This window comes from Zootoca vivipara, chromosome 7, assembly GCF_965207765.1.
Source record: "Zootoca vivipara chromosome 7, rZooViv2.hap1.1, whole genome shotgun sequence".
Classification (NCBI taxonomy): domain Eukaryota; kingdom Metazoa; phylum Chordata; class Lepidosauria; order Squamata; family Lacertidae; genus Zootoca; species Zootoca vivipara.
This window is the reverse complement of record NC_142590.1, coordinates 29801864-29829750: the sequence shown is the minus strand read 5'-3', so window position 1 is coordinate 29829750 and position 27887 is coordinate 29801864. Positions and strand designations below refer to the sequence as shown.

General features: G+C 40.8%; 1 protein-coding gene and 1 long non-coding RNA gene across 3 annotated transcripts in view; one reads left to right on the top strand and one right to left on the bottom strand.

The window, feature by feature from the left end:
* LOC148685027 (uncharacterized) overlaps nt 1-4937 on the bottom strand; it is a 15095-nt gene extending 10158 nt beyond the window's left edge. Inside the window, exons 1-3 of one of the 2 annotated variants that reach the window (XR_015950809.1) lie at nt 4804-4914; nt 3993-4084; nt 2265-2314 (exon numbers count right to left, since the gene is read on the bottom strand). This is a non-coding gene — a long non-coding RNA (uncharacterized LOC148685027). Of the gene's footprint in view, nt 1-2264; nt 2315-3992; nt 4085-4803 lie in introns of both variants that reach the window. The other variant, XR_015950808.1, reaches the window with a different exon arrangement.
* Nucleotides 4857-27887, top strand: GIPC2 (GIPC PDZ domain containing family member 2). The gene is made up of 6 exons (XM_035123689.3): nt 4857-5508; nt 14120-14305; nt 16125-16305; nt 19069-19178; nt 20164-20245; nt 24645-27887. Exons 1-6 carry the CDS (start codon nt 5191-5193, stop codon nt 24794-24796), a joined length of 1029 nt encoding a protein of 342 aa, XP_034979580.3. The 5' UTR covers nt 4857-5190; the 3' UTR covers nt 24797-27887.

Genomic DNA, 27887 nt, shown 5'->3' with positions numbered 1-27887 from the left:
GAAGGAAGTAGGAAGTAGGAAATGAGGCCAGAAACTCCCCCCCCAGGGGGGGGAGGTTTAAAAAAGTGTGGCACTTACTGTAACAACTTCATAGTAAGTACCGGCACCTATTTAAGAAGCACTGCTTAAGATTATCATTTTAGCACCCAAGGGAAAGACCACACAGGTTAGGTCAGAAAGGACCGTCTAGGAAACTTGGAGGTTCCTATTTCTATGTACTCTCCTATTTCTATGTACTCTGCTGGAGAATTTCCAGTCATAGGTAGCCAGGAAACAAGATACCATTGTGTCTAACTATTTCCCATCACCTACACATAACAGCCAATGTGTTGGATTAGGGGGCTGTGTTTGCAAGGAAATGTGTAACATCATGACATCATCTTATGCCTTTGTTTAATTGGATGTTAGCTAGGGAAATGCATGGGTCGGCAACGCTCATTTATTTAGCTAGGTCTTTAGTTAAGGTTTACTTAGGTCTTTAAAGCTGCCAGCAGTGTAGCAGCTTGGACAGGGCTCAACCAGGGGATGCTGTCTGTGAAAGCCTGTGATCTGAGAAACCTTCAGTTCCCATCAGTTGTCTGTCAAGGGAATTAAGATTTTTTTTCTTTTTGCTGCCACGAAGAGTTTTTCCTGCCCATTAAGTGGTGACAAAGCTGGGTTCCTTACTTAATTAGCCTGTAATTAAGCTTACCGTAGTACCAACTAACTGAAACAATTGCATATTCCTTCCTTCCCTCCCTGTTTTTGTTTTGCCTCTGTCAAACATTAGAATGTAAGTTCAATGGGGCAGGGAGTGGGGCTCACTATGCGCAGTGATTGTTTCACGCAGAAAAATCACTGTCTCTTGTAACACACAATGAACTGTAAGTCTGGACCTGATTAATTGTTTGCAGATTTTATGTAAACATTAAAGTGGGAGAATGCAAAATACAGTGGTACCTCGGGTTACAAACGCTTCAGGTTACAAACGCTTCAGGTTACAGACTCCGCTAATCCAGAAATAGTACCTCAGGTTATGAACTTTGCTTCAGGATGAGAACAGAAATTGTGCTCTGGCGGCATCCTTTAAAAACAACAACTCTTGTCAACAAACTATATCTAACAGTTTACATCTTGCACAATGAAGTTTTTAACAACACAGATCTGTAATTATCTTGCCCTTCCCTTCATGCTTACGCAGATTTAGGACAGAGCAATTGTCTGAATGCACAACAATCAGATTCAAAATCCAATGAAGAAAAATTGCTTTGCAATGTGTCTGCCCATGTATTGGCTAATCACAGAGGAAACTTCAGAAGAAGATAACAATTCTAGGCTGATTTGAAAGGAAGAGCTGCCTACGAATTCAAGCATTTCTTTCTGATGTTCTGTAGAAGCACTGCTGATACTCTAAGTGTGTGAAGAAAACAGGATGACATTCTCCAGCTTCCCTTTCCCCTCCCCCGCCTTACATCAAAAACAGGTTAAGACACAATAGGGGATGAAAGAAGCACCCAGCACATCAGCAGAGCAAACATGGCAGGCAAGAAAAGGTTGGCTATCAAAAGGAAAGTGCCTCAGGAGGGATCAGTACTAACTCTAGACACTACTGCAAGATGATCCTAGAGAATATAACCTTTACGTTCCTATGCACTCTTTCCCAATTCCTGCTGTGTGCCTTCATAAACCTTAACAACTCATTTACCTCCTGGAGTGCCTGGCTTGTGGCTGGCCTTCACCTGAAATGGTTGAGTTTTGTGTTTTTGTTTGTTCAAGAGTTTGCAAGTACTGTAATACAGGCCAATTAACCAGAGAAAATCTTTGCGCTTTCCATAGGCGGAGGCAGATACCGTAGTTCTGCTGCTTGGCATTCCATCTTACAGTGGTACCTCGGATTAGAAACACCTTGGGTTAAAGACTCCGCTCACCCGGAAGTAGTACCTTGGGTTAAGAACTTTGCCCCAGGATGAGAACAGAAATCGCGCGGCGGTGGCGGTGCGGTGGCAGTGGGAGGCCCCATTAGCTAAAGTGGTGCTTCAGGTTAAGAACAGTTTCAGGTTAAGAACGGACCTCCGGAATGAATTAAGTTCTTAACCAGAGGTACCACTGTACCGAAATTTGTAAAGTAGTCCTGTTGACCTTCAGTATTGTTTTTAGCAATGTCCTGAACAGTCAGTGTAAATAATTTATATAAATGAAGTTTGGCAAGAATCCTTGTCTCCATAATCTTATATACTTAATAGCATTTTCTACTGTGATCATCTTGATCAATATTTATTACTCACCATGATGTGGTTTAAAAGTGTGTCTCATTTTATTGCTTCTAAATGAAAACCTAGGAGAGAGCAGACCACAAGTCTAAAGTTCTACCATTTCAAAATGCATTTTTTGAGCACTTCACTTATTTTTCAAAATGACCTAATACATTTCCTTTAAATAGTTTTTCATTAAGAGAGATATTACAGTTAGTGTATGTTATACATATTGTATATTATATAAAATCAAGTTGCAACCTGGCTATTGCCTGGATTGATTTACCTGTTTCTCTGTTTACCTTGACCTTAGCCATTAGGTGAGTTGCTGTGATTTGTTCATATAATTTCACTACTGTTTGCCAACTTTCTAGTCCATTATTCCTTTATTTTGCATACAATCCTTCAGGATGTTTGTGTATAAAGGTTGGGTGCATGGTGGAAGTAGGTCTGAAGGGAAGGGAAACATACTAAACCTGTAACAGAACTTCCTTCAGTAGCACCTTAAAGACCAACTAAGTTTTTATTTTGGTATGAGCTTTCGTGTGCATGCACACTTCTTCAGATACACTCAGTGTATCTTCAGTGTATTCTTCAGTGTATCTGAAGAAGTGTGCATGCACACGAAAGCTCATACCAAAATAAAAACTTAGTTGGTCTTTAAGGTGCTACTGAAGGAATTTTTTTATTTTGCTTCGACTCAGACCAACACGGCTACTTACCTGTAACTGTAACAGAACTGTAAGACAATAAGCGGTCTGTGTGGTTAATTGTGAAACGGGTGGCAGAGGCAAGGAGTCTAAGAGATGGGAGTCAAGAAGATCCATGCAGAGTTTTGGGCTGAAAGCGGGAATATATTAAGTACAACCTAATTGGCCACTACTGTGGTCCGCTCCTATGCAGAATGTGTTGGAAATAAACCCTACTGATAACCATAGACAGGATGGAAGCTTCATGCTCAACCCTATGCGTGTTTTACTTGGAAGTTCCAAGTGGAATGGTTGTGCAGTGGCAATTTTAGACTCTGGACTTATATCACCTTATGATTTCTTGAGACACACACACAATTTAATTACAATTTTCGAGTTCACCTATTTCTAATTGTGGAAAGCCAACCATGCTGCTGACTTTGGAGGCCTACTTTCCCATTCTCCTGAGTGAGGTTTTGACCTTCAACCACAGATTGACATCCTATGCCCTTTTAAAATGTGGCTCTTTTTTGGGGGGGGAGGTGTATTGGGTTGTTGTCTTTATTTTGATTATATATATGTGGTTTTTATGTTGATCTTTTCTGTGAACTGCCCTGAGACCTCTGAGTATAGGGCGGTATATATATTCAATAAATAATAATAATAATAATAATAATAATAATAATAATAATTCGTGCTGATGGCACCCCTGAAGTGGCCTATAGTCCACAAAGCAATATACAACACCAATACTTCTTGTCTTTAAACTACCAAGGACTTGTGTTGTTCTGTTTTGTTTCATTGCCAAAATTTACTTCTGAAGGACCTCTTGTCTGCTGCCTCATAACATATCCTGCCAGGCAGTAAACTTTTGCCTGCGTTGGATGAAAAAATCCATGCATTGCAAGGGGTTGGACTAGATGATCATCATGGTCATAGGAGCCAGGTCCTAGGTGACCTCCCCCAATAAAATATTTGAGGTGGCTCGGCCCCCTCAAAGTTGACAGGCATTGCCATTCAAAAGATGTGCAAGTGCCGTGTCATGTGATCAATTATGTGGGGCGGGGCTTACCTGGGTTCCCCCGAATATTTTATTCTCATGTTCCCTTCCAACTATATGCTTCAAGTTACCTGGGTGGGCGCTGCCATCCGAAGCACATTTAACTGCAGAGAAGTGAGCAAAAATGTATAAATCTAAATTGTGTAGGAAATGTAAGGAGAAAGAAGGTTCTTTTTATTATATGTGGTGGTCTTGTAGTAAGGTTAAGGCTTACAGTACTGGGAAATGATATATCATGAAATTAAAAGGATGTTTAAAATAATGTTTGTAAAACAAACAGAAGCATTTATTGGGGTGGGGGTGGGGGGAATTATAGGAACAGAACAACCTAAACTGTATAGAAACTTATTCATGCAAGCAACTACAGTGGCAAGAATGTTACTTGCCCTAAAATGGAAAGAAGCAGAAGTCCCAGCAAAGGAAGAATGGCTACAAAAACTTATGGAATACAGTATGCAGGAATGGCGAAATTTGCCGGAAGAATAAGAAATCAAGATAACAAACTTTTTTAAAAAAATAAAAGAATGGAAATGGTTTATTTAATATTTACAGATAAATTCCAAACAGATAAGAACATTGGCAATATTACTGTGATAACCTGCAGTTTCATAAGAGTATATATATTTAAAGAAGATGAACAAATGAGCAAATTAAGTTAATTTGGATATGCAGAAGATATGAAAAATAAATTTAAGGAACCTCAGGAAGAGGGGGGGGGAGTTTTGAAATGTCAAAAGGATCGTAAAATCAGTGAAATGCATAAACCTGAAAAGTATAAATAAACAAACAAATAAAAGAGAAGTGAGCTGCTCCCGGAGCTTACCCTGCTTGACTTCGGATGGTTTAGGGCTGCAGTGCTTTGGTGAGGACTGCAGCCTTAAAGGGGCAGCCTGCTACTCTTGCGTGCTCAGCGTCCGTCCGTCCATCCATCCCCGGCGCGGCTCTAAAGCCAGGGCAGGGGGGGGAAGGTCCGGTGCTGCGACAGCGCGCACAGGACGCGCGCGGTTGCTCCCCGCTGCCCATTGGCTGCCGGGTGCCATCACCTGCCCGCCGGGTGGGTGAGCCGCGAGGAGAAGAGCGCACAGCCCTGAAGGGGCAGAGTCCAGGCAGCAGGGCGAGGAAAGAGCAGCAGCAGCAGGTGGCGGCGGCGGTTCTGCAGCTCGCCCCCCCCCCCCGCCCTCTCTGTGGCTGCGTCCAGGCGCGCGGGAAAATGCCTCTGGGGCTGAGGGGCAAGAAGAAAGGCAAGTCCAGGGAGACGTCCACGCTGGTGGAGGGCGAAGCCCCCTTGGCGCGGGGCAGGGGCGACGAGGGCGACGACGACGACGGCAGCGGTAGCGCCGTCGGCGGGGCTGGCGTCGGAGGAGGCTCCGCCGCCTCCTCCTCCTCCTCGGCACGCCAGGGCCCCATCCGGCTGGTGTTCCACACGCAGCTGGCGCACGGCAGCCCCACGGGGCGCGTGGAGGGCTTCGCCAGCGTCAGGGAGCTTTACGCCAAGATAGGCGATGCGTTCCACATCGCCCCCAGCGAGGTACGTGCCCAGAGGGGACTGGGCGGTATCCCCCCGCCTCCCTAGTGAACGGAAGCCCCCCGCCACGGGGGATTTGTTCCAAATCTCTCCCCCCCTTCGGCAGGGGGACAAAAGCCCCCAAGCCGGCTGCTCTCTCTCTCTCTTTCCGCTCTCTCTCTCCCTCTCTCTCTCGGGGCACCGGCTCTTTTGTTTGGTTTTGTTTGGCTTGGCTTGGCTGCTCACCTCAGACGCTCTTCCGTCACCCCGAGCATCGTTCATGGCTCCATGTTTGGGCGAAATGTTGGGCTTGACAATCCGCCCGCGGTAAGAATGAGCATCAAGGGGCTGGTGGGTTAGTCCAGAGACAGAGCTTTTTGCGTGGGTGGTTTTTTGTTTTTTTAAGGGATCTCAGCAAGGAAGTGTTTCTGGAAACTGAGATAACGGAGGGTGGGTGGGTGCCCTGCTGCCTACAGGAGTAGGCTGTAGTTAAAACGCACTCCTCACATGCTCAGAGGCCCTCTTCCCCACCAATACTTCACGCGTTTCTAGGCAGTACTTTCTTTTCCTTTTTTCCTGCTGACTCCTGAAACAACAAAAAAGTGTCCAGAATTGGCATTGTGGGCATTTCATCTGCTCTTAATTCTCTGCCACCCCTGTGTTTCAAAGCCCCTTAAAGTATTTTTTGGCAAGAGGGGCTCAGTAACTGAGTGGCTGAATGTGGCTCAGCCGCTGGTGCTGATCTCTCCTGGTTCAAACAACAGTGAAACATTTATTTATTTATTTATCATTATTAAAAAGTTGCCTCAGAGTGCATTTTTCTGTGCTCCACAGTGCTTGGCCCTATGTATCTCCTGGAATCATATACGTAACACCTTGGCTTTCATGATGGAAGAAAGCTGCGCTATATAACTGCTCCTGCCACCACAATGCATCCATATGATAACTGAACTACAGCTCAGGCCATTATTAGGAGCCAACACAGAAATCACATCCCCAAGACCATTGCACAAACCCACCGCAACTGTCTGAACTACCCTAGACATGTTTACAGAGAAGTTTTTTCTGAGTTCAGTGAGACTACCTTGAGGAATATCTGTTTAGGATTGCAGCCTGTATCTCTATTTTTCTGACACGCGGTGGAGCTTTGAGGCAGGGGTGAAGAATCCATAAACCTCTATATCCAGGGGTAGCCAACATGGTGCATGTTTTTGGACTACAACTTCATTCAACCCCAGCCAGCATGACCACAACGACCAGTGATGATGGGAGCTGCAGTCCAGCTCTACCACCTTGGCGACCTCAGCTCTAGATCTCGGTGGACTCCCATTGACCCTGACCTTTGGCCATGCTGGCTAGAGCAGATGGGTGTTGGAGCCCAGTGGCATCAAGAGCACCTCTGTTTCTCTACGCTTGCTGTAAGGTAGTGTGGAAAGGTGCATTATAGACTTCTACATGTGAGTCTGCTTCAATCACCTTGTTTTTTTTAATGTTTAATTTGGGGGGGGAGGGGAAGATGTGTGGATTTTCTTGCACCCTTTTAGTATAGGCACATGGTGAAGTAAGGATTCTGATTCGAACTGGAAGTCAGTACAGAACTGTAGATCGTAACTGCGTATTCATTAAAAGCACAATATATGGGTGCAATATTATGCTTGTGTCATGAGACTTGGTAGCTTTTTAGGGCAAAGTCTTGATCCACTGAACAGTTCGGCTTTCAGTGATAGCCCAAGTTATTATGGTACCTGAAGCAGAATAATGTTATTTCCCTGAAAGTAATAATAATTTTTAAAAAAGTGTAATAAACTATATAATCAGTAATTTGTTCTTTAAAGGCACCTGAAGACCTGCCACTTGAGATAGATTGTCTCACTGTGCCTAATGGCTGGGCAGGGCTCTGCAGCTATTGTTCTGAAGAGAATGCATTTACATCCTTCGATGGCATCTATCAAACCTCTTAGGTTGGTCAAGTTCCATTGTGGTTTGTATAATTGCTTCTGTAAAAGTTGCTAACCTTAAACCAATGGCAACATTTTTATTCATTATCCAAGTTGTTTTAATTGTCCTATATGTGTTGCTTTGAGCACTGAAAAAGAAGCAAGCCTGAACACATGTAATTATACTCCTAGCTACACGGATCATTTTACCTTGGCATTGCAGCTTGTCACAATAGTATCTCTTCTTTATTATCATGAAGAACAATAAGGTCTTTGAAAGACAGTGAAGTTTTCCCCAGTGACGAAGAACTGCAAAAGTTATTTCACACCAGACATGGTCCTCAGACTGGCGCACTATCGTTCTAGCAGCTTGCAGTACATAGAATGGGGCAACTCTTTATCCTTTTTATTCCTGTGCAAATAAATCCTGTAACTAGGAGTTGCTCAGAGTTCTGTACCTGGTCATCCATTACTTAGTTTATCTTGAAGTATGATGGTGTTTAACTTTGGCCTTGTTTAAAATCTATACACTCTATTTAACACACCTTATGCAAATCAGGGAAAATATGCTAGTGATATGCACTATTGCTTGGGAGTAGGTCATTTTATTAAAAAAACTGGAAATGGTAGTAGCTTGTTTGCTTCTTGCATCAGTGCAGTAGAGCTTTGTAAACTGTCCTGAGATCTTTGGATGAATGAAGGTATGGGAATTTAATAAATAGAAATTCTTCTTGAAGCAAGTGCAAAATATACAAATAATTCCATCAGAATGCTGTGTGAGACTTGGACATACAATCTCTGTTTACCATCTTTCTTCTAAAATTTGGAACGTGTATGGAAGAATTCTAATTCCTAATTTGTTTTTTGCAAACTATGTGAAGGAAATATTTAGACTATTTGACTTTCATCTACTAGGAACTGTGAATTATAATGAAGCGGAATTTGTAACAAATGGTTTACAGATGAAATGTAGTATTGTAACATCAACCACACATTTTTTCTGCATTGTGTCCAATTATACTTTTCAGTGTCATTGTCAATGATTGCAACATGGGCTCAAGTATTAGTTCTGTGTTTATGGAACTTCTGAATGGTGCTGACAGCTCAATTTCCAGTAAAATAAACACATTCCTCCTTTCTGAGCATGGAGGATTACAGCAAGATACATGGTTTAATTAACATAACTCCTTTTAGTGGCTCAGATTTCAAAAAGATTTCTTCTTAGTGTGCTTTGCATCCATTTGTAAATCCATATATCTATGGTGGCCCTGTGGCAGTTTTCTTGCACACTTTATTACTGTACAGTATTTTTCTTACTAGGCAAAGTACAAATTACTTGATTGCTTCTTGCTGTAGCTGAGAGGGAGTAGACTTTGAGGGGATCTCTTCATTTGCTAGCATGTCACTAATGCTTTATAAAGGTGAGAGTGGACATATTGTGGAAAACAATCTACCTAGTTACTCAGTTCCATTAGATAATTAAGTAGTATTGTTTCCATTCCTCTACACACCAGTCTTTGCCGTCTCCATTTCTTGTTGAACTTATGCCTGTTTCCTCTCCCTCTACTGATTATCTGTCTATATTTCATGAGATTTATTTCTGAATTTATATCAGAAAAGGATTGTGCAACCTGCATTTCATCCTGTGTCCAGTTCAATCAGCACTTAACATCTGGGTTGTTTTTTTTTAAAGGGCTGAAAAGTTAAGGACTGCATTGCTAACATTAACACAAAAAGTATAAAAGCAAAGCCCCTTTTTGTGTCAGCAGTGAGTGGTAAATTCTACTATACATTGTGGCAACATGTAACTTGAATGTATTTGTAAATAACTGAAAACAAAGGTGCATTTAACACACATGAAACATTCTACTTCAAGTAATGGATGCAGAATTCTCTTGCTCTAGGAATAGCTATTTCAGTGCTGGTTACTGTAAATTATTGAACAGTGAGTTAAACTTGTTGGTGAAGTGAAACTTTGATACAGCTAAAAATAAATCCAGGGCTTTCTTGATGTTATGTCATTCCTTGTGTGGATTTCCCATTGAATCAGTTGTTTTTAAGGATTGTAGATTTATCACCGCATTGCTATGAAATTTGTTCTACGAGTCTATCCCTTGTTGGACCTTTCTGCAAACTAGTACATCCTCCTTTGGGAGGCTGCACTAGGGATAGCAGCAAGAGGAGGAAACAGTGTTGAGTCAGCAGAAATTCTTTTTTGAGGCATGCATGTGCTCCACTTCCACAACCTTTTCATAATGCCTGAAAAGAGGGCATAGACAAAACCAGAGGAAGTGGAGTTTGTTTGCTTTCTATTAAGTGAAGTATGAGCCAAGTTCCCCCAAACCTTTGCTAGAATATGAACACTTAAGCTCTGGAATTTCTGCAACAGCATTATTATTTTTTAAACAAAATAAATAAATAAACTGAGTTTGATATGAAATGAAAAAGAACACTTGGTAAATGTTACAAAATGCTGTAGTATTAACATGTCTCCTTATAGGGAGCATAGAACACCTATGGCATCTCAACTCCCCTGGCTACCTAATTGCTTCCAAATTCGTCAATGTTGATGAACTTGGAAGCAAAGAAGTGTGTCCCTTTTACAGATCTGAACGGCATGGGTTTGGCAGCCTTCTAGAAACATCTTCTCCCATACATTCCCTCTGCCCACCCTGCCCGTTCCTTGAGGTCTGGGGTAGAGACTCGATTTCCTGCAAAATATTGTTGCATGCCACCTCAAGTCTCCAAGCGGTGCAAAATTCCAGGGGTGACAGACACTTACCCAGGGTTCATTGTTCCCTTTGGATTGAGGTACAGAGCTGACTGGTATCTTTATGATATGTGGTTTGTTTACAAATATATACAATCTGAGCCTACAAGGGAGCAGCTCACAGTATTAACACCCCAAGAAGGTGTTTATTATTTCGGGTTCATTTAGTGCTTTGTTTTTGTACAAATATTCTTTTACAGTATTTAACATTTTTTTGTATTGCTATTGAAACATGCAAGTCACCTTGAGAGATTTCTATTAATAAAAGTGACATATATAGATTTTAAATAAATAAAATGTTCATGTTACTATTTTATGTTTTTCTCTTGTTCTTTTCTTGCCATGTTTATTTTGAACTTTGAGTTACTCCTTTAAGAGTTCAGGGGGGAAACCTTTTGTTGTTCTGCCATTGCTCTCTTGTATCAATCAATCAATCTTCAATATTACAATCACAGATCAGGCTTAAATTACAGTCAAACAAATGCAGTTAATAGTTTAGAGGCCAGCAAAAGACTGTTAGGGACTAAGAAATGGGTGTGCTTTGTTGCACATTCACAGTCACTATTGGAATGGATTGCTGAGTGCTAGTATGGTTGGCAAAAAGATTTAAACACCAATTTCCTAACAATGCATGCTGATGGACAGAATTTTGTCACTTTCTCGTATAAAAATAAGAATAAAAATGAATTCTCACTAGAAAAACGCACAGTGGAATGAATAATCAAAGTTCTAGTTTGGCTGACATTTCTTCCCCAATGGAGGTGGCATAAAATTGGTTCATGAAGAGGCGGCAGTCTGCTTGTGCTGCCCAGTTGCAGTTCTAAATTGAGTTAGAGCATCTCATGTTTCTAAATATCACATTTCTTTTCTTTTGCCAGTTGTATCTAGTCAAAGGTGTGAAACCAGTTATGAGATTATAGCTGCATGTTGACAAGGTCAAAGTAACAAGAATATTTTTTTAAAAATGGCAAATGCCCTTGGTTTTTTTAAAAAAGAAAAACAACAGGAATGCAGTGATTTTGTTAATGCGAATCACAAGGCCTAGCAATGCTAATATTTGAGGAGCTTGGAAATTGCTATATGGAGGCACTACAATTATTTCCTGAATGTTTTATCAGGGCTGAACTGTATTTTTAGTACCGCTTCAGAGTTTTAATTAGCTGAAAGTTTTAGTTGATCTGCAGACTGCTTGCAAGTTAAAATTTGTTGAGAATGAAAAAGTACTTTCTAGATGCAAGTCACATAGAAATAATGGGTCTTTTCTCATTGGCTAACCTAGCAAAAACAAGGGTTATGAGGGCTTTTCTTTTCTGTTTGTATCTAAAGCTAGTGAAAATCTTGCATTTCAGTATGAATTCATAATGGAATAATTAAAAAACCCCACAGGAAACTCAAACTGAAAATGCTTATTTGAATATTGAATTAACCATTTCTTAATTAACATTTCTTACTCTTCCACAGTGATTATGGATTTTGAAATTGTTCATGTTTGAAGGCTCTGCTATACTAATGTGACAGGGAATAATGTATATTAGAGAAACCCAAATTAATGAAATGTAAAATAGCAAAGATGGCAATTCCTTCTAACAACTCATGGTAGCTTTTGTTTATTGAATTGCAATTTTGTGCACCTAGGATAAATTTAAGTGTTTTCTCCCCCCCCCCCAAATTATTCTCAAAGTCATTTATACTGAACTTTTGGTAATATGCAAATTTATTTTATCTTTAATTGGTTGGGAGACATTCAGATAAACAAATATATCCTGAACTTGGCTCTTGTTATAGGGTTCATTATATTGCAACTTGTTATCATACCTGGGTTGCTGGGTAGACAATGCCATATCTTTCCAGTCTCTGTAAAAGCAAAATACAGGTGAAACTCGGTAAATTAGAATATCGTCAAAAAGTGCATTTATTTCAGTAACGCAGCTTAAAAGGTGAAACCAATATATGAGATAGATGCATGACATGCAAAGCAAGATACATCAAGCCTTTATTTGTTGTAATTGTAATTATTTGTCATTAGGTGGGTCAATTATAAATGGAATGTAATTAATGAAATGTAATAGTGATGTTTATTTTTGTATTATCGTAACTATTTGCTTTATTACTGTGGAATTTCCAAAAGAAAGCATTTGTAAAAATTAAAAGAAAAATAAATAATAATAAGTTGCATTACTGAAATAAATGCACTTTTCAGCGATATTCTATTTTTCCGAGTTTCACCTGTACTTTGAATTGGTTAAGGCTGCAGTCTTATCCACATTTATTCATAGCTTTTTTATGCTAACCCCCCCAAAAATCTTTCTTAACCTGGGAGTGAACTCCATTGAACTCAATGGGACTTACTTCTGAGTAGAAATGTATAATCAGGACTACTTCTTGCACTTAAGGGAAAGAAACCATTAGCTGATCTGAAATTATGTTCTGAGTATTATGTTCAGATGGTTACTATTGAGCCCAGCCTGTACTTGGCTGTGAAACAGCACACAGCATGGATGTAACCAAGCTGTAGCAGAATGTAGGTTGTACAGTGCAGTTGTGCTTTAGCATACTGCTGATGTCAGGCTTATCTGAACATTTGTGTGGGGAAAACCAGTCTGTGCAAAACTTTATTCTTATTTAGATGAATTTTAATATAATTGGTTTTTGGCATTAGTGAAAAAGGAAGACCCAGCATTTATGATTTGCTCCAGGAAGTACAAAATTCAATGCCAGTGAATTGCCCTAGTTGAAGGATTACTTCCATGGGCAGTAACAACTTGTTTTTAAGTTGAACAAATTCATGCAATGTAGCATAACTTTTTAGCAACATCTAAAGACGTCTCTATTGTGTTCCCTTTTTCTTCTACTCAGATCCTCATGCTTATACCCCTCTTATAGATCCACTGCTTAGGATACCTAAGGAAACACTTCTTTTGCAAAACTGTAAAAACAATGTTCCTTCAGTCTTAAATTCTTGAGTTTTTATGTTACTGTTGCACATCACCCCCGATCTCCAAGTGGTACAAGATTCCAGGGAGTCCCAGGCAGCTTACACAGGGTTTTGTTGTTGTTGTTGTTTAGTCGTTTAGTCGTGCCCGACTCTTCGTGACCCCATGGACCAGAGCACGCCAGGCACTCCTGTCTTCCACTGCCTCCCGCAGTTTGGTCAAACTCATGTTCGTAGCTTCGAGAACACTGTCCAACCATCTCGTCCTCTGTCGTCCCCTTCTCCTAGTGCCCTCCATCTTTCCCAACATCAAGGTCTTTTCCAAGGGTTCTTCTCTTCTCATGAGGTGGCCAAAGTATTGGAGCCTCAGCTTCACGATCTGGGTTTTGTAGAAACTTGGATAAAGAGGGAATGATAGGTGCTGAAACAGGATAGGCAAGACACAGTTTTCTTCACTCTTTTCTGCACCCCAGTCTCAATAACTTTCACTTTTGAGCACCTTCATGCCTGCTTCTACCAACCGACTCCTCTAACTGTAGACTTAAAGACTTAAAAACTTATTAGGCTCCTACCGACCTTCTCAAGTATTGGTTATCTTCCTGCAAGACCCATCTTGCAGTACTTAGTGGAATGTTACGTCCCATGGGATATTTTATGTTTGGTTTATACGGCAAATCTTTATGTAACGTAATTATTGCAGAGATTTCAGGAGATCATTGTGTGTAAAAGCTACAGCTGCATAATTTCAAGGTTCTGTTTCTATGGGTGACACAGGCTTTCTCCATGGAAAAGCCTCTGTGATCAACCTACACATAGACAAAGGGATCACATGCTTCAGACTACAGGAGCACTTTGAAGAGTGTAGAAACTTTCACAGGGTACAGCAGCTTGCACCATCTGCATTCATGGGTCAGTTTTATTGGCCATCATATGATGTCAGTGTATGCCAGTTGTCTCAGATAAAATGCATTTGTTTCCCTCTTTTTTTCCTTGTAGATTATGTTTTGTACTTTGAACACGCACAAAATTGATATGGACAAGCTCTTAGGAGTGCAGATTGGTCTCGAAGACTTTATATTTGCTCATGTAAAAGGAGTCAAAAAGGAAGTGGAGGTTTTCAAATCAGAGGAGTCACTTGGGCTTACCATTACTGACAATGGAAATGGATGCGCCTTCATAAAGGTAGGAATAATGCCATGAGTTGTGAGAGATCTGAGCAGAAATGGAGTTGCAAATTGTTTCAAATACTTCTTTGTGTTAGCAAGAATGGTGTAGTATTGGCAGTATGGAAGTAAGTTAACAAACATCCAAAAGCAATAATTTGAATGTGGGCATTGAAGAATTAAACTCATTGGATGTTCCCACTTGGAGAGAGGTCTTTCCCACTGATTTCTTCTTTCCCCTTCAGCCCTCGGAAAAGCTTATCCAGACCCCTCTCCTCTCAAACTTCCACTGGGTTTCAGTTCCTTTCACAAACCAAAGGAAGCCTTCTGTTCATGGAAGGGCAGCTTTGGATGCAACTCATTGTTAGAATACACTAACTCAAACACAGTCAGCAACATTTTATTGACTATTATATGGTTATTGGTAGCGGTAGGCGTGAAGCGGTATGCTGGCTTGTTTAGGGACATGTTATTAGCGTACATATGCACTTGTCAAGAGATGTGTTTCCAAACTCAGTGCAAAAGTAGATCTGATATTAGGAGAACCATTACAGGCAACAACCGATTGATGCGCGTTCAACTTGTGCACGCACGTGCGCACACTGCTGAACCCAGATGTGACCCCCAAAGACACTAAAAGGGTGTAATGAGTGTGAGGCGGAACGGAACATTTACATGGATCCTGTGACATGTACAGTTGTCTGGAGCGTAACCCCCATGCAAAACGACAATTGCCTGTATTAGATTTTCCAACTCCAATGTAAAAAGCCACAGGGAGGGAAAATTGGGTCGGGGCTGTGGCACTAGGGGGAGTGGGATTCAACCCCCCCCCCATTATGCTTTCTAGTGAAAGCCATCCTTTCAAACACATACAGTATATTTTGGTCTGCTATGGGTTGGATTCAGCCTTATGCTTTCTGAATGGAAATGTCTCATTCATGGAGGAACTGAGGTCCAGTAGAGGCTGCCTCTGAAGGAAGGGGGGGCAGTGATTTTTGCCAGTTCCTCCTTCCACCTGCAGCCTGTTATGCCACCTCCATGCTGTTCCAGAGGGTCCCACAATGCTCTCTAGCAGCTTTTTTGAGGGGGGACGATGACTGCAGGGGGAAGGTGGAACTGGTGGAAATTATATTTGCCCCCTTTCCACAGCAGAGTGCCCTTGTTGATGGAGTTTCGCCCATGGGTTTGTCTGGATCCAGTGTTATGAGTGTATTGAATCTTCCTAATGATCTAATATCTTACTGGGAGTGATAATCACCTTGTTCCCAGAAACTGCTGGGTGACCAGAAATGTATTCTCCCTAAGAATTAAGTAGCACAATATTATAACTCAGCAGTATCATGTACATTTTATGAACATGTACATGGAGTCTGAGTTCTTGATTACACGGCATGCTTGCCTTCCTTAAGTATTGATTTTGATAAATATGAAATGTTATTTGTTGTAGGTCTAGCCTGAGGTACATTGCCTGCACTGAAGGTAAAGTAACTAGCAATCTGCCTGCGCAAGCACTGTTCCATGTTTACAAATGATTTATTTTTGTCAACAAAATTTATATGAAAAAAGGCCAAAAAAAGACCTATTTTAAAAATGGTAGGGTTATAAGCAGCAAATCAATTCAATCGAACAATAAGATTTTAAATTATATCCTAGTTTGGGTAACTGGGCTCTTTGTATCCTTTTACAGTGCTTCCTTGTTTACTCCCTCTAGCTCAAAAGGTGAGCTTTGTGGTTTGTATTTTGTGTGTGTCATACTGTGCACATCATAGCCCTTTTGGCCCAGGCTGTTTGTTTACTGCATTCATCGCAACTAACAATAATGCCTTTTTATCCAACAGAGAATTAAAGCAGGCAGTCTTATTGACCAAATAAAACTGGTATGTGTTGGTGATCACATAGAATCTATAAATGGAAAAAGCGTAGTGGGCTATCGCCATTATGAAGTTGCTAAGAATTTAAAGGACTTGGAGAAGGGTCAGACATTTACGCTAAAATTGGTAGAGCCTATGAAATCATTTGGTGAGTGACATGTATCCGCCATAAATTATACCTGTAGTTTCCTTTTGTATTTGATTCCAAATTGGGTAAAACTTGGCCTGTTTGATTAGTCAGAGGAAGCTTAAGCAATTAGAAGGGTGAGACATAAAACATTGTCTTATTAAGCTAATTGCAGCCACCATGTATGTATGATGCTCCGCTTGGGGTTCCATGAACTTGCTTTTATCTCTCTGTGTGGGATCCTAACAACAGGGGAAGCCTAAATGCAGCTGGGGGGGGTATTTTTTGGCATTAACTCTTCCTTCCCCAGTTGTAACCTCCCACCAGAATCACCTTCCTCATGCCACAGTTAGTCATGAAATAAGCCTTCTGCTGTTACAGCTGTAATTCAACAGGGGCACAGACTGAGCATGGGACCCAGACCTTTGTATTTGTGTTCTGGGTACTGTGTAGCAGGCTCAAGTTATGGGAACATAAGCTAGAAGGCTGGACGCTGAACTGCCGGTAAACTGGGATGCGTTGAAATAAATGGCTTTATTATTAGATCTTGTAGGGAAACAGTCCTTTTTAAATAGTATTTTGATATTCTAATGACTGATTCTTACAGATAACTATTTTAAAATCCGCTTTTACTGTGTTTAACTTTTCAAAACCTGCAGTAAATGCTACATTTATTCTTGCTTTAAGATTGTTCCGACGCCTTGATTTTCACCCCATGCCCAATTGCCTTCCCATACTGCCTGGTACAGTAGTCCGCTGGGTCAGTGAGGAAGTCACAGAGGATAAAGGGCTGTTTGGGTAGAGGCAGCCAGGAAAATAAAATACTTCCACTTGGTGGCAGCAGCAAAAGACCACAGGAGGGAGCTAAGATAGTAGGCTGGCTCATCTCTTCTTTCCCTCTCACAGTGCAGTCTGTGCTGTCACAACGGCAGTACGTAATTATTGGGTAGGTTAATGCATAGGAAGCTGGTCCTTCAGATGCCATGGATCCAGACTGTTTAGGACTTTATAGGGCAAAACCAGCACTTTGTACAGTGCCGTATGTAGAAACCAGCTGCAACTGCAATATAGCACAACTGTACTGATTATGGGTTCGAACACAAGATTCATTTGTCTGAAGGCATGATGTCAAACAAAGCATGGTGGACCCTATGCTGATCAGTTCAATCAGCTTCTAACCATCTACATTGATGTGGCTACCCTCTTCAGATAGATGACCAAACAAATCCTAGGGTCTCTGAATGACCTGAAGCAGTTTTCAGGAGTGAAGCCCAGTGATAATATTTTGTTTCTGCTGGCAACTTAGCCTTTGGAAAACAGTGATAAGTAATTTCTGAAGCTTGATATCGTAAAAGAAAAGAGGGGTAGGGAATAGAGAGAGGTCCTGACTTTGTTTTTTTTTTTTGAATGGGGGAAAGACCTTCCCTCCTTTTTAAAATAACATTTTAAATTTTATTTTTATTTGCTTAAATATGTTAGAAACCTACATTGTGGGATAACAATGTAAAAAAATGTTTTTAGCCCTACAACACTAGTGTGGGGGACTTTTGGATGACTGAAACATCATCATCCTTATTAATTTGCCTGCCCTTCAGTGCTGATTACAACAATTAAAATGCAATGTGAAAAACAGTTTAACACCACTTAGAATAATAAAATGTAAGGTGGACCCTCAAAATATGCATTTCAAGTGCCAAAAACCAGGGCAAAGAGTTATAAAGGAGGTAAACATATACTGCAGTTGTTATTGGCAGGTTTATTCTGTGTCTGCCCTTCAGTCCACAGGCATGTAGTCCATTTGAGTTATGAGAAGTTTCGTTCCTAACTTTTAGTGGGATGTAGTGTTGCCCTCTCTCTTTAGAGAAGGTAATACAGAGCATTTGATTGAAGAGCACTTGCCTAGCTCATTTTATTATTAGCTGCCCTAGTATAATTCCAGAAAGTTCCCAATTTTCAGTGGTATCTCAGGTGATTGAACTTGGGGTTAGTGGAAGGAAAGGAAAGGTATAAAATGATCAGCAGAGCTGTTGTGCAACCTAGCGGACACTTGGTGTCAAAATGCATACCTTTAAAAAGAGGCATTTTAAAACTGTTAATGCTGGCAATGTCTGCAATAGCATTGTAAGAACATATTTATTTCACAAAAATTATCTACTGCTTCATTGTAATAAAACCTCAAAGTGTTTACATAAGGAATAAAACAATAAAATATCTGTACAAAACAGTTAAAAACAACGGCTCAAAATAATAATAAAAAAGACAATCAACAATAAACTAAAAGCAAAGTTAAAGTGCATGTCAATATTCTATATGTCAATATTCTATAAAGTGCATGTCAATATTCTATAAGTCTGGATAGGCTTGCCAAAGCACATGAAATATTTCTGAAAAATAATTTACACAACGTTTTGAAAGTATTTTGCAGATAAACACTCAGTAGCTTAGATTAAGGCTCTAGGCAGTACTAAACTGTTAGTAATGAAACTTCTAAAAACAACAAGCTGTTTTTGCTGGATCTTGTCTATTTACTAAGTTTTTGTTGTTGTATGGATAGTTAGTGTTCCTGCCAGAGCTCTTAAGAAAGTGTTGTTTGAAACATTGACTTTTCCCAGCAGTTTAACAGCCCTGCAGAATCCAGTTTAGATGTTTGTGTTGATTGATTGCCAATCTCCATCACATTGCAGAATGTGACCCTAATCTTGACTTGCCATTTTATAATCTAAAAGAACAGCTATTATTTTTGGACCGCAATTCCAAATTGCCTAATTAATATGTCTGCTACAGAAATGATTGAACCACGGTCGAAAGGTGGAGGTTTTGCAGAGGGAAAAATCTCCCGAGGGAGAGAGACTCTTCGACTGAGATCCAAAGGCCCTGCAACAGTGGAAGAAATGGTGAGCTCCAACATCAAAACTTAAGTAGCCACAGTTGTTGAACAGATTATAACAATAGCAAAACACAGGGGTTTCTGTTTTACTTCTTAAACGTTACATAAGGGAAAATCCTAGGAATTTAAATGAGAGTTACTTCCTGCCAAGACCCGTTTGTGGCAACAAATGCAGGTCCTCCTCCTTTTCTTATTTTATTGGAAAGTGCTATTGCTTAAAAAAACACTGTGATTGTGAGGTATTGTTTTTTGAAAGCAGGTTATATACTTTTCAACTGTCCCAATTTTTCTGATTTGTGTTAGACTACAGATGCGGGTGGCGCTGTGGGTTAAACCACTGAGGCTAGAGCTTGCCGATCAGAAGGTCGGCGGTTTGAATCCCCGTGACGGGGTGAGCTCCCGTTGCTCGGTCCCAGCTCCTGCTAACCTAGCAGTTCGAAAGCACGTCAAAGTGCAAGTAGATAAATAGGTACCGCTCCGGCGGGAAGGTAAACGGCGTTTCCGTGCACTGCTCTGGTTCTCCAGAAGCGGCTTAGTCATGCTGGCCACATGACGCGGCCAGTAAAGCGAGATGAGCGCCGCAACCCCAGAGTCATCCGCGACTGGACCTAATGGTCAGGGGTCCTTTTACATTTACCTTTACAGCTGCGCAAACTACCAAAAGTCTACCTTAGTTTAATTGAAACATATTTCTAAGACAATCCTATTCCTGCCCCACCCCAGACAAATCCCCCTCATTCCTTACTTGCCTCTAATTGGTGGTGCTGGGATGAGCTGGAGAGGTGAGCACTGAGAACAGGGAAGTTTTTCTTCCTTCTCCCCCACTCTCTGTCACCCGGGTATCTGAGTTACTGCATGTTATAATAATCCAGGGGACCATAGAGGATGTAGTTCTTCTACCTCTGCAGAAGAAGGGGGAGGGGAGGGGTGGGAAAACCTATCCTTCGGTCCCATCAACGCTTCTCACCTTATGTGTTTTCGTTTTGACAAAGCCTTCAGATGTTGAAGAAAAAGCTACAAAGAAGGTAGATGATCTTCTTGAAATGTACATGGGAATAAGAGACCTCGAACTAGGTAAGGGTGTTTATAGAACTGCGAGTAAAGTAGTATTTCCCTGGACAACCCTGTACAAACTTACACAGGACTAAGCCCAGTGAGCCCAGTGGGGCTTACTTCCAATGCTACATGTACTGTATAAGATTGCGCTGAAAGTTTCATTTCTAGTTCAGCTGGAGAGCTGCCAAATCTGAGTCTGAGCATCTTCTGGAAGTGTTGTAAAATGTCTCCCCTGCATCCTACATTTTGTTTGCTTGTTTGTTTGCACTTTCAAAGTGTGAGGTGTTCTAAGATTTCCGGTTTGTTTAAATTTTGCATTGCATTGTAACAAGCATTTTAACATACTGTATTAGCCATATTCAGGCATTTGGAATGCAGCCTAGAGCAGCGCTTGAGTAGCAGAGGCTATGCACGAGTGCACAGGGTTCACCCTCCCATCCTCGCCAATGTTGTCCTCTGTGTTTTCCAAAGCTACTGTATGAAGTGGGGAATCCCCCTCTGCACGCGGAGGCTTCGATGCATGTTGGACCTCCGATTTTCCAGATGCATGCCTCCCATGTGTACAGAGGATTGCTTCCCTGATGCAAGCAGTCGCCCTGGAAAATGGGAAGGGTGATAGTGAACAAGACAAGAGGTTGATGCTCATGCGCAAACTCTGCTCCTCACACGCTGCCGTAAGCCGTATTCAGAACGACCTGGATATAGAGCTATTATGTGCCCAGAGCCACTGCCGCGGTAGGCTATGAATCCAATTAACTGACCACATTAAAATATGGCTCTCCAGTCTCTCTGCTCGCAGCACGGTTTCCAACACAACACCAGAACCATTTTAAGCTCTTGAAGATAAGCTGTCCAAAACATTTAAATGATTGCTTTCATGCACAGATCCCATTGCAAAAGAGATGTGTGGGGTTGAAACCTGCACGCTGCATGTGTGTGCTGCATTAAATCCCACATATGCATCTTTAACTGATTAATAATAATAATAATAATAATAATAATAAGTTGTTGTTGTTGTTGTTGTTGTTGTTGTTGTTGTTGTTGTTGTTCATATGCCACCCATCTGACTGGTGGCTGGCGTGGTCAACTTTTGAAAACACAAATCTCCTTTTTGGGACTTGATCACACTGAACACAATCATATACATGCCTGCTCATAAGTAAATCCTGCTGAGCTCAATTGGGCTTTCTCTGAGGTAAATGGGTAGAGGATTGCAGACTGAATATGTATTCCATCTCTCCCAAACAGTGAATTGGTGCTGCTGGAGTTTACTGTACCGATAATGTAGATGATGAATATATGCAAGCATATCTAAAAAAATTTTGGGGGGGTGCATTGCATATTCCACACACTGTTCCATGTGCATTAGGACCAGGGCCAAGTTTTCAAAACGGGGTTGTTGTTTTTTGTCGCAATCAAAGCATACACCGGTTGTCAATGTATATTGTGTGTGGAGCCGCTATATCATCTCTGCATATCCGAGAGCGCAAAGTAAGGCAACGAAATGATCACATTTTGTTGGGTCTCATGGTTCTTATGTCAATGTTCTGTTTATATATAACAATTAGCTATCACAAATCTGTTAAAGGACATGATGCCAGTTAATTTCATACCATGGTGGCATCCAGTGGTAACTGACAGAAGAGACTCTGTCAGTGGAACTGGGATGGATGGTTTTTTTTTTTTGGCCACTTCCTCTTTTTTCCTTCACCACCAAACCTGCTTTTGAGGACCCCTCCCAACTCTCTAGAGCAGATTTAGATGTGGGGCGCAGAGGGCACTGCCATGGGGAGTGCCAAAAATGGACTGCCTGCTGATGACCCCCCCCCCCCCTGTTAGCAGGATACAAGCCCATGACGGCAGATATGATCAATCACTCAGCGAAAATGAAAAGTGAAAAGTGGATTCGTTCCAATAACACCACTTACTGTTCAGTTAGGAATTTCATTTGTATTACTCATGCTAAATTAGCCTAATCGCTAGGACTGTGAAATGCACTCAATAGGGAAAAGATTAACGCTGCCCCTTTCCCACTGTGCTCATTTCAGAAAAGTTTACTCTTAGGTAACGAAGGCTTTCAATGTCCACTAAATGCTGATTCCTGCAAAGTCATTTGAGGTATAGAAGTTTACAATATAGCTGAGTAAGAACTCTTTGCTATTTGAGTGACATGGAGATCAATTACAAATTAAATCATGCACGTATTTTTTGATACTACACTAGATACACAGCGGCTGCAAATGTTTAAAACGTGTGGCATCTTCTTTTGAACTGTGAACCTACTGGCTCAACAGGAGGGAAATTTAAGAGTTACTCAAATTACCAAAATAATTCCACATCCAGCTGGGATCTAAAGGGACATGTGTGCCTTTCTGAAAATGGACCGTAACACTTTAAATTATTATTATTATTATTATTATTATTATTATTATTATTATTATTATTATTATTTGTGTAAAAGGTGTCTGTTTGGGGCACATTTAGCATGTAACTTCCTTGCAACGACTCTAGGCACACTTTGCTTGGAAGTAAATCCCACTGAAACCCATGGGATTATAGTTAAAGTACTTAGGACAGTGCTATAAGCAAATGCAACTTAGCTTGCCACTTGGGACGCTGAAAAGAATTTCTCCTGAAAAAATGCAGACAGCAACTCTATAACTAGATCAGAAGAACTGGTGATGTTTGACACTGTAATGGTGAATCTGTTGCATGGGTTTGGGCCCACAAATGGAGTATGTGGGTTTTTTTTTATTTAAAAAAATTACCTTAACTTTATGGAAGGTTTTCAAAGAATGGGAAAGGGCCTTTGATTTCTTGAAAGTCTCTCCCTTTGATATTCACACAGGTAGGTTACTTGTACGAGCACGTTTTCCCTTGAGAACCAGCTCCTGCTCTCATCAAATGCGCCCATGGTCCTGTAAATGTGTGTAGAATTGCACTTGAAAAGTCACAATATTTGTACTAGAAAATGTATATTAAAAAAATATTAACGTTAACATGTAAAAGCTTATAACATTATATAGCAGTTCTTTGCAGCGAGCACTAGGGGTCAGCACATGACCACTGAATACCAGCAAACTTTTGATGCTATATAAACGTGACACTCAAAATATAGTAAGTGTAACTAGAAAAGCATCTTAATAAACACAAATTAAAGGTAAAGGTAAAGGGACCCCTGACCATTAAGTCCAGTCGCAGACAACTCTGGGGTTGCGGCGCTCGTCTCGCTTTACTGGCCGAGGGAGCCGGTGTTTGTCCGCAGACAGCTTCCGGGTCATGTGGCCAGCATGATGAACCAGAGCAGCACACGGAAACGCTGTTTACCTTCCCGCTGGAGCGGTAGCTATTTATCTACTTGCACTTTCACGTGCTTTCGAACTTCTAGGTTGGCAGGAGCTGGGACCGAGCAACGGGAGCTCACCCCGTCGTGGGGATTCAAACCGCCGACCTTCTGATCGGCAAGCCCTAGGCTCAGTGGTTTAACCCACAGCGCTACCCACATTCACTAAACACAATTTATTCACTACTAAAGATGCGATGGTCACTAGAACTGTGGGCTTTTTTGGGTTAAAATCTGTCTTGAACTCTTATATTTTTGTTCGACAAATGTAATATGTCTGACTCAAATGCAGTCGTTTCTAAGATTGCTTTCTAGTGATCCTTGAATACTAGACATATTACCTTAACCTTTTTATTCACTGCACAGTTCATTCTCTTGCACACATTGATTTGGATCCAGAGAACTGCAAGTGGAAGAAGATGACTTTAATGAGGTTCCACCAACTTTTCTGCAAGGGCTCATGAAAGACCTTTTCTGGTGCAGCTCCAGTCCAGGGTTGGGTTACAGTGCCAGGAGCATAAGGAAATTACAGGTGTTAGCATATAAACTCCAGTGAGCAATAAAAAAAGGCTTTAAAAGAGCTAGAGCAGAATTTGTGCAACAGCTTGTGCTAAGAGAAGAACTTCCCTGCATTGTGATCACTTTCCTTACATGTGCTGGTTTCTGGCCAGGAACATTTCCTCTGTTAGTGAAGTGCTGTTCCTGGCCAGAGTGAAAGGGCACCTTTGAATCTAAACTATTTTGTGTGCATGTGTGTCATTTTATGTATGTTGAATTGTAGACCAGGAAGGGACCCTGAGGCTCATCTAGTCCAACTCTCTGCAATGCAGGATTTTTTTGCCCAATGAGCTATGCCCTTCCTTAAAACACTTACCAGAACTTGTGCTTCTAAACTATTAGAAACTTGATTAATGTTCTCCCTTAATTTTTTTTAAATTGCATTTTCCAGCAGGTTGCAATCCGCCCCTCCCCCCAAAAGCAGGTCATCTATAAGTAACCACCCTACAGTATTTCATATTTGTGTCTCTGAAAAATGCAGTAGGTAACTAAGTACTCCCCTCTTTTTCCTTTTAGCTGCAACGATGGTAGAAGCTGGGAAAGGCAAGAACAACCCAGATGAGTTTGCCATTGCCCTCGATGAAGCTTTAGGAGACTTTGCATTTCCAGACGAGTTTGTCTTTGATGTGTGGGGAGCAATCGGTGATGCAATGCAAGGACGACTTTAATGAGCACCAGAAAACTTTGCCGGAGCACAGCATCAGCTTTTCTGCGGGTGTAAAGCATATAGCTATAGACATGGCATGGAATACGGAAAGCACCTGAATGTTCAGAAATCTGGATGAAGTAAGCTGTTACTGGATGCCGATACAAATTCCTTTAAAATAAAGCTGAGTTCAAGACTGCACTCATGAAGCTTCAGGCTCATATAAGCACTTAATCTGAAATACTTTGCAAAGCTGTTTTATCTGCATATTTACTTATATAAATGAATATGGCTAGTGGTTAAAGAAGAGGGCAGGTTGACTATCCAATGAAAATGGAGTATGTCCAATGAAAATGGAGTATGTCGGAAGGCATGGTGCCAGTACCTGGTGAACCTGAGCAAAATTTCATTGGGTATATACTGTATACCTTATCCATTATTTTTCCCCAATTACTCCAGTGGGTACAATGCTGCATTTCCTGCATTTCCTTCCCCGAAACAGTACTTTGAGACTGTGAGGGTAGAGGAAAGAGGAGAGGCCATCATTGGTGGAGTGTATGTTTTGCACCTCGTAAGCCATTGGGACTTAATTGGGATTTTGGGAAAGCTGGGAATGTCTACGGTAAGACATGGACAACTGCTACCGCTACTGAGATATATGGACTATTAGTCTGACTCAGGATAAGACAACTTCATATTTATGATACTGTACTGTATAAGCAGGCAGATCAATTCTTTCACCATGTTTTGTGGTGGTGTTATTATGGATATGAGTCTCAGAACTTTGGCACTTTCACAAATGATTTTTAAAGCAGTTTTGGCATTTCCCGCTTCTGTAAATCAAATGGGAGAAACAACAGCTATGGATACAATGTACTTCTCGTTTTACAATGCCTTCTAGATTCTCTTTCTGTATCAATGCCATTCAAAGTGACACATCCCAAATTAAAGTTCAGTTTTAGTGTCACTTAGGGCAATGAAATCTTTTTTCCATTTGTTAGTGCTGTGGATGAGTGGGCTCAATCGAATGTATGAGTACAAAATGCTCTGGGAACAGTGCGGGGGGAAACCCCTTAATTTTGAATTTTTTTTGTTCTTGCATGTTAGAAAAGTAAAGAAAACCTTATGCTTTTGGGAAGCTTCACAAATGTTTTGAGGCTTTACTAGTGAAGGGTATCAAAGTGAAATATCTAATCCAGGTATGGTATGTTCTACCATAGAGTTCCACAAAACAACCTATTTTATGCTATGCCCATTTATTTTGGACAAGTTGGATACAGGGGAGGTTTCTAGGAAATGTGTGGGACTGCTCTGTAGGTGATTTTGATTATTCGAGATACACTGTTGCATGGAAGATACATTGATTGCTTTAAAAAAGCAGAAGTAATTTGTAACTATTTATTCATGTGATGATGTTGCAATAATGGTGTAAATATCCTTAAGCTTAACCTTTGATTTTTTTAATATACAGTCTTACCTCGGGTTACAGCCGCTTCAGTTTGCGTCTTTTCAGATTGTGCTCAACGCTGAACCCGGAAGTACCAGAACGGGCTACTTCCAGGTTTCGGTGCATGCGCAGGTGCAGAAGCGCTAAATCGCTCTTTGCGCATGCGCAGAAGCACCGAATCGCAACCTGCGCGTGCACAGATGCGGGTTGCGAACGCTGTGGGTTGCGAACGTGGCTCCTGCACAGATCATGTTCGCAACCCAAGCAACCACTGTATGTATGTGTGTGTGTGTGTGTGTGTGTGTGTGTGTCTGTGTGTATGTGTAGTTTTTGTAAATCTTGGAATATTGAGGAATTGCTAATGTGCCAATGATTGAAAAAGAAAGAAGACGAGAGAAATGAGAGTAATGATACAATATGCTGAGCTTTAATTAGAACGCATCTCTTTGAGACCACAGAAACCTTTGAGCTGCACACATTTCTTATTAGGCAGAATGAAATATTGCTAATCCTGAGCTTTCTATAGAGAAAAGGCTGTTTACTAATAAAGGATGTTTAGTCACATAAGAAATGAATCTTGCAAATAGAACTTTGCTACTAGTGAACAGGCTTCTTGGAATGATGGAAAGAGATTGGGAATAGAAAACCTCTTTTCCCCCACCTCTTGAAGCTGTTAAAGTGGTTGTCTTGTGCCAGAAGCTTATCCTGTCTTTTACACCACAGAAATGAAACAGAAATGCAAAGCCAGTAAACTGAGACTCTGGGTGCTTCCAGATGGGGGGCTTAATATTGCAAATGGGTGTTCAGCAGCAGGTTTTAAAAAATAATTATTATTGGATTTCCTGCAAATGGATGAATCCAAATTAACAGAAAAAAGGACTGGCATTTGATGCTGACAAAGTTGTATGGACACTAAAACAAACAAACAAACTTGGACAAATGAACAGCAAATTCTCGTGAAGGCAGAGACTCTAAAAAAGAAAATACTGAAATGATTTAAACAAGATGCTTTTTTATCACAACAGTGCCTAGAACAGGGAAGGACAACTGATTTAATGTGATACAGTTATTGAGCTGTGTGATTTATGCAAGAAACCAAGCAACTGGAGGAGGGTCCACAGCATGGAGATTAAGTCCACTTGAATACATTTTAAAAACTGTTAAAAGTCACTACAAAGCTATAGTCCTAAAGATCTGACACAAGGGGAAGGCAAATATGCAATTTAATATGTTTTGCTTAAAACATGATTAGAATTAAAGTTGGTAGGACTTCTTTTTGAAAGTCTGCTTATATGGCTGAGTCCTGCCAACTTCAATTCCAATCTCTCCTGCCCCCCCCCCTAATATGCTGAGTTTGTTATGCAGTGCTTCACTTTAATTTCACATAATTCTGCTAATTATTTTCGTTTTGTGTGCTTTTGTGTTCCATAAAGTTGGACTGTGCTTTTTATTGTTTTCTGCCCTTCAGGTTGAGTTCTAAGCAGTCCAGAAGGATGACTGAAGCCAATAATTAAAATTTGTTTCACAAACAGTAACTTCATATGAGCCAAATGTCTCACTTGAGCAAAACTGAAAACAGTTTGAACTTAACTTGTGCAAATGCTGTATCTTTGCAATGTTCTTTTGTATTTGGATGCTAAATAAACAAACCATATTTTCTATATCA

Bases quoted from the DNA above. Each gene is read 5' to 3' on its own strand.
- GIPC2 (XM_035123689.3), top strand. From the start codon at position 5,191: ATGCCTCTGGGGCTGAGGGGCAAGAAGAAAGGCAAGTCCAGGGAGACG. The intron at 14,306-16,124 runs GTAGGAATAATG...TTTATCCAACAG, and splicing joins ATGGATGCGCCTTCATAAAG to AGAATTAAAGCAGGCAGTCT. The intron at 20,246-24,644 runs GTAAGGGTGTTT...TTTTCCTTTTAG, and splicing joins AATAAGAGACCTCGAACTAG to CTGCAACGATGGTAGAAGCT.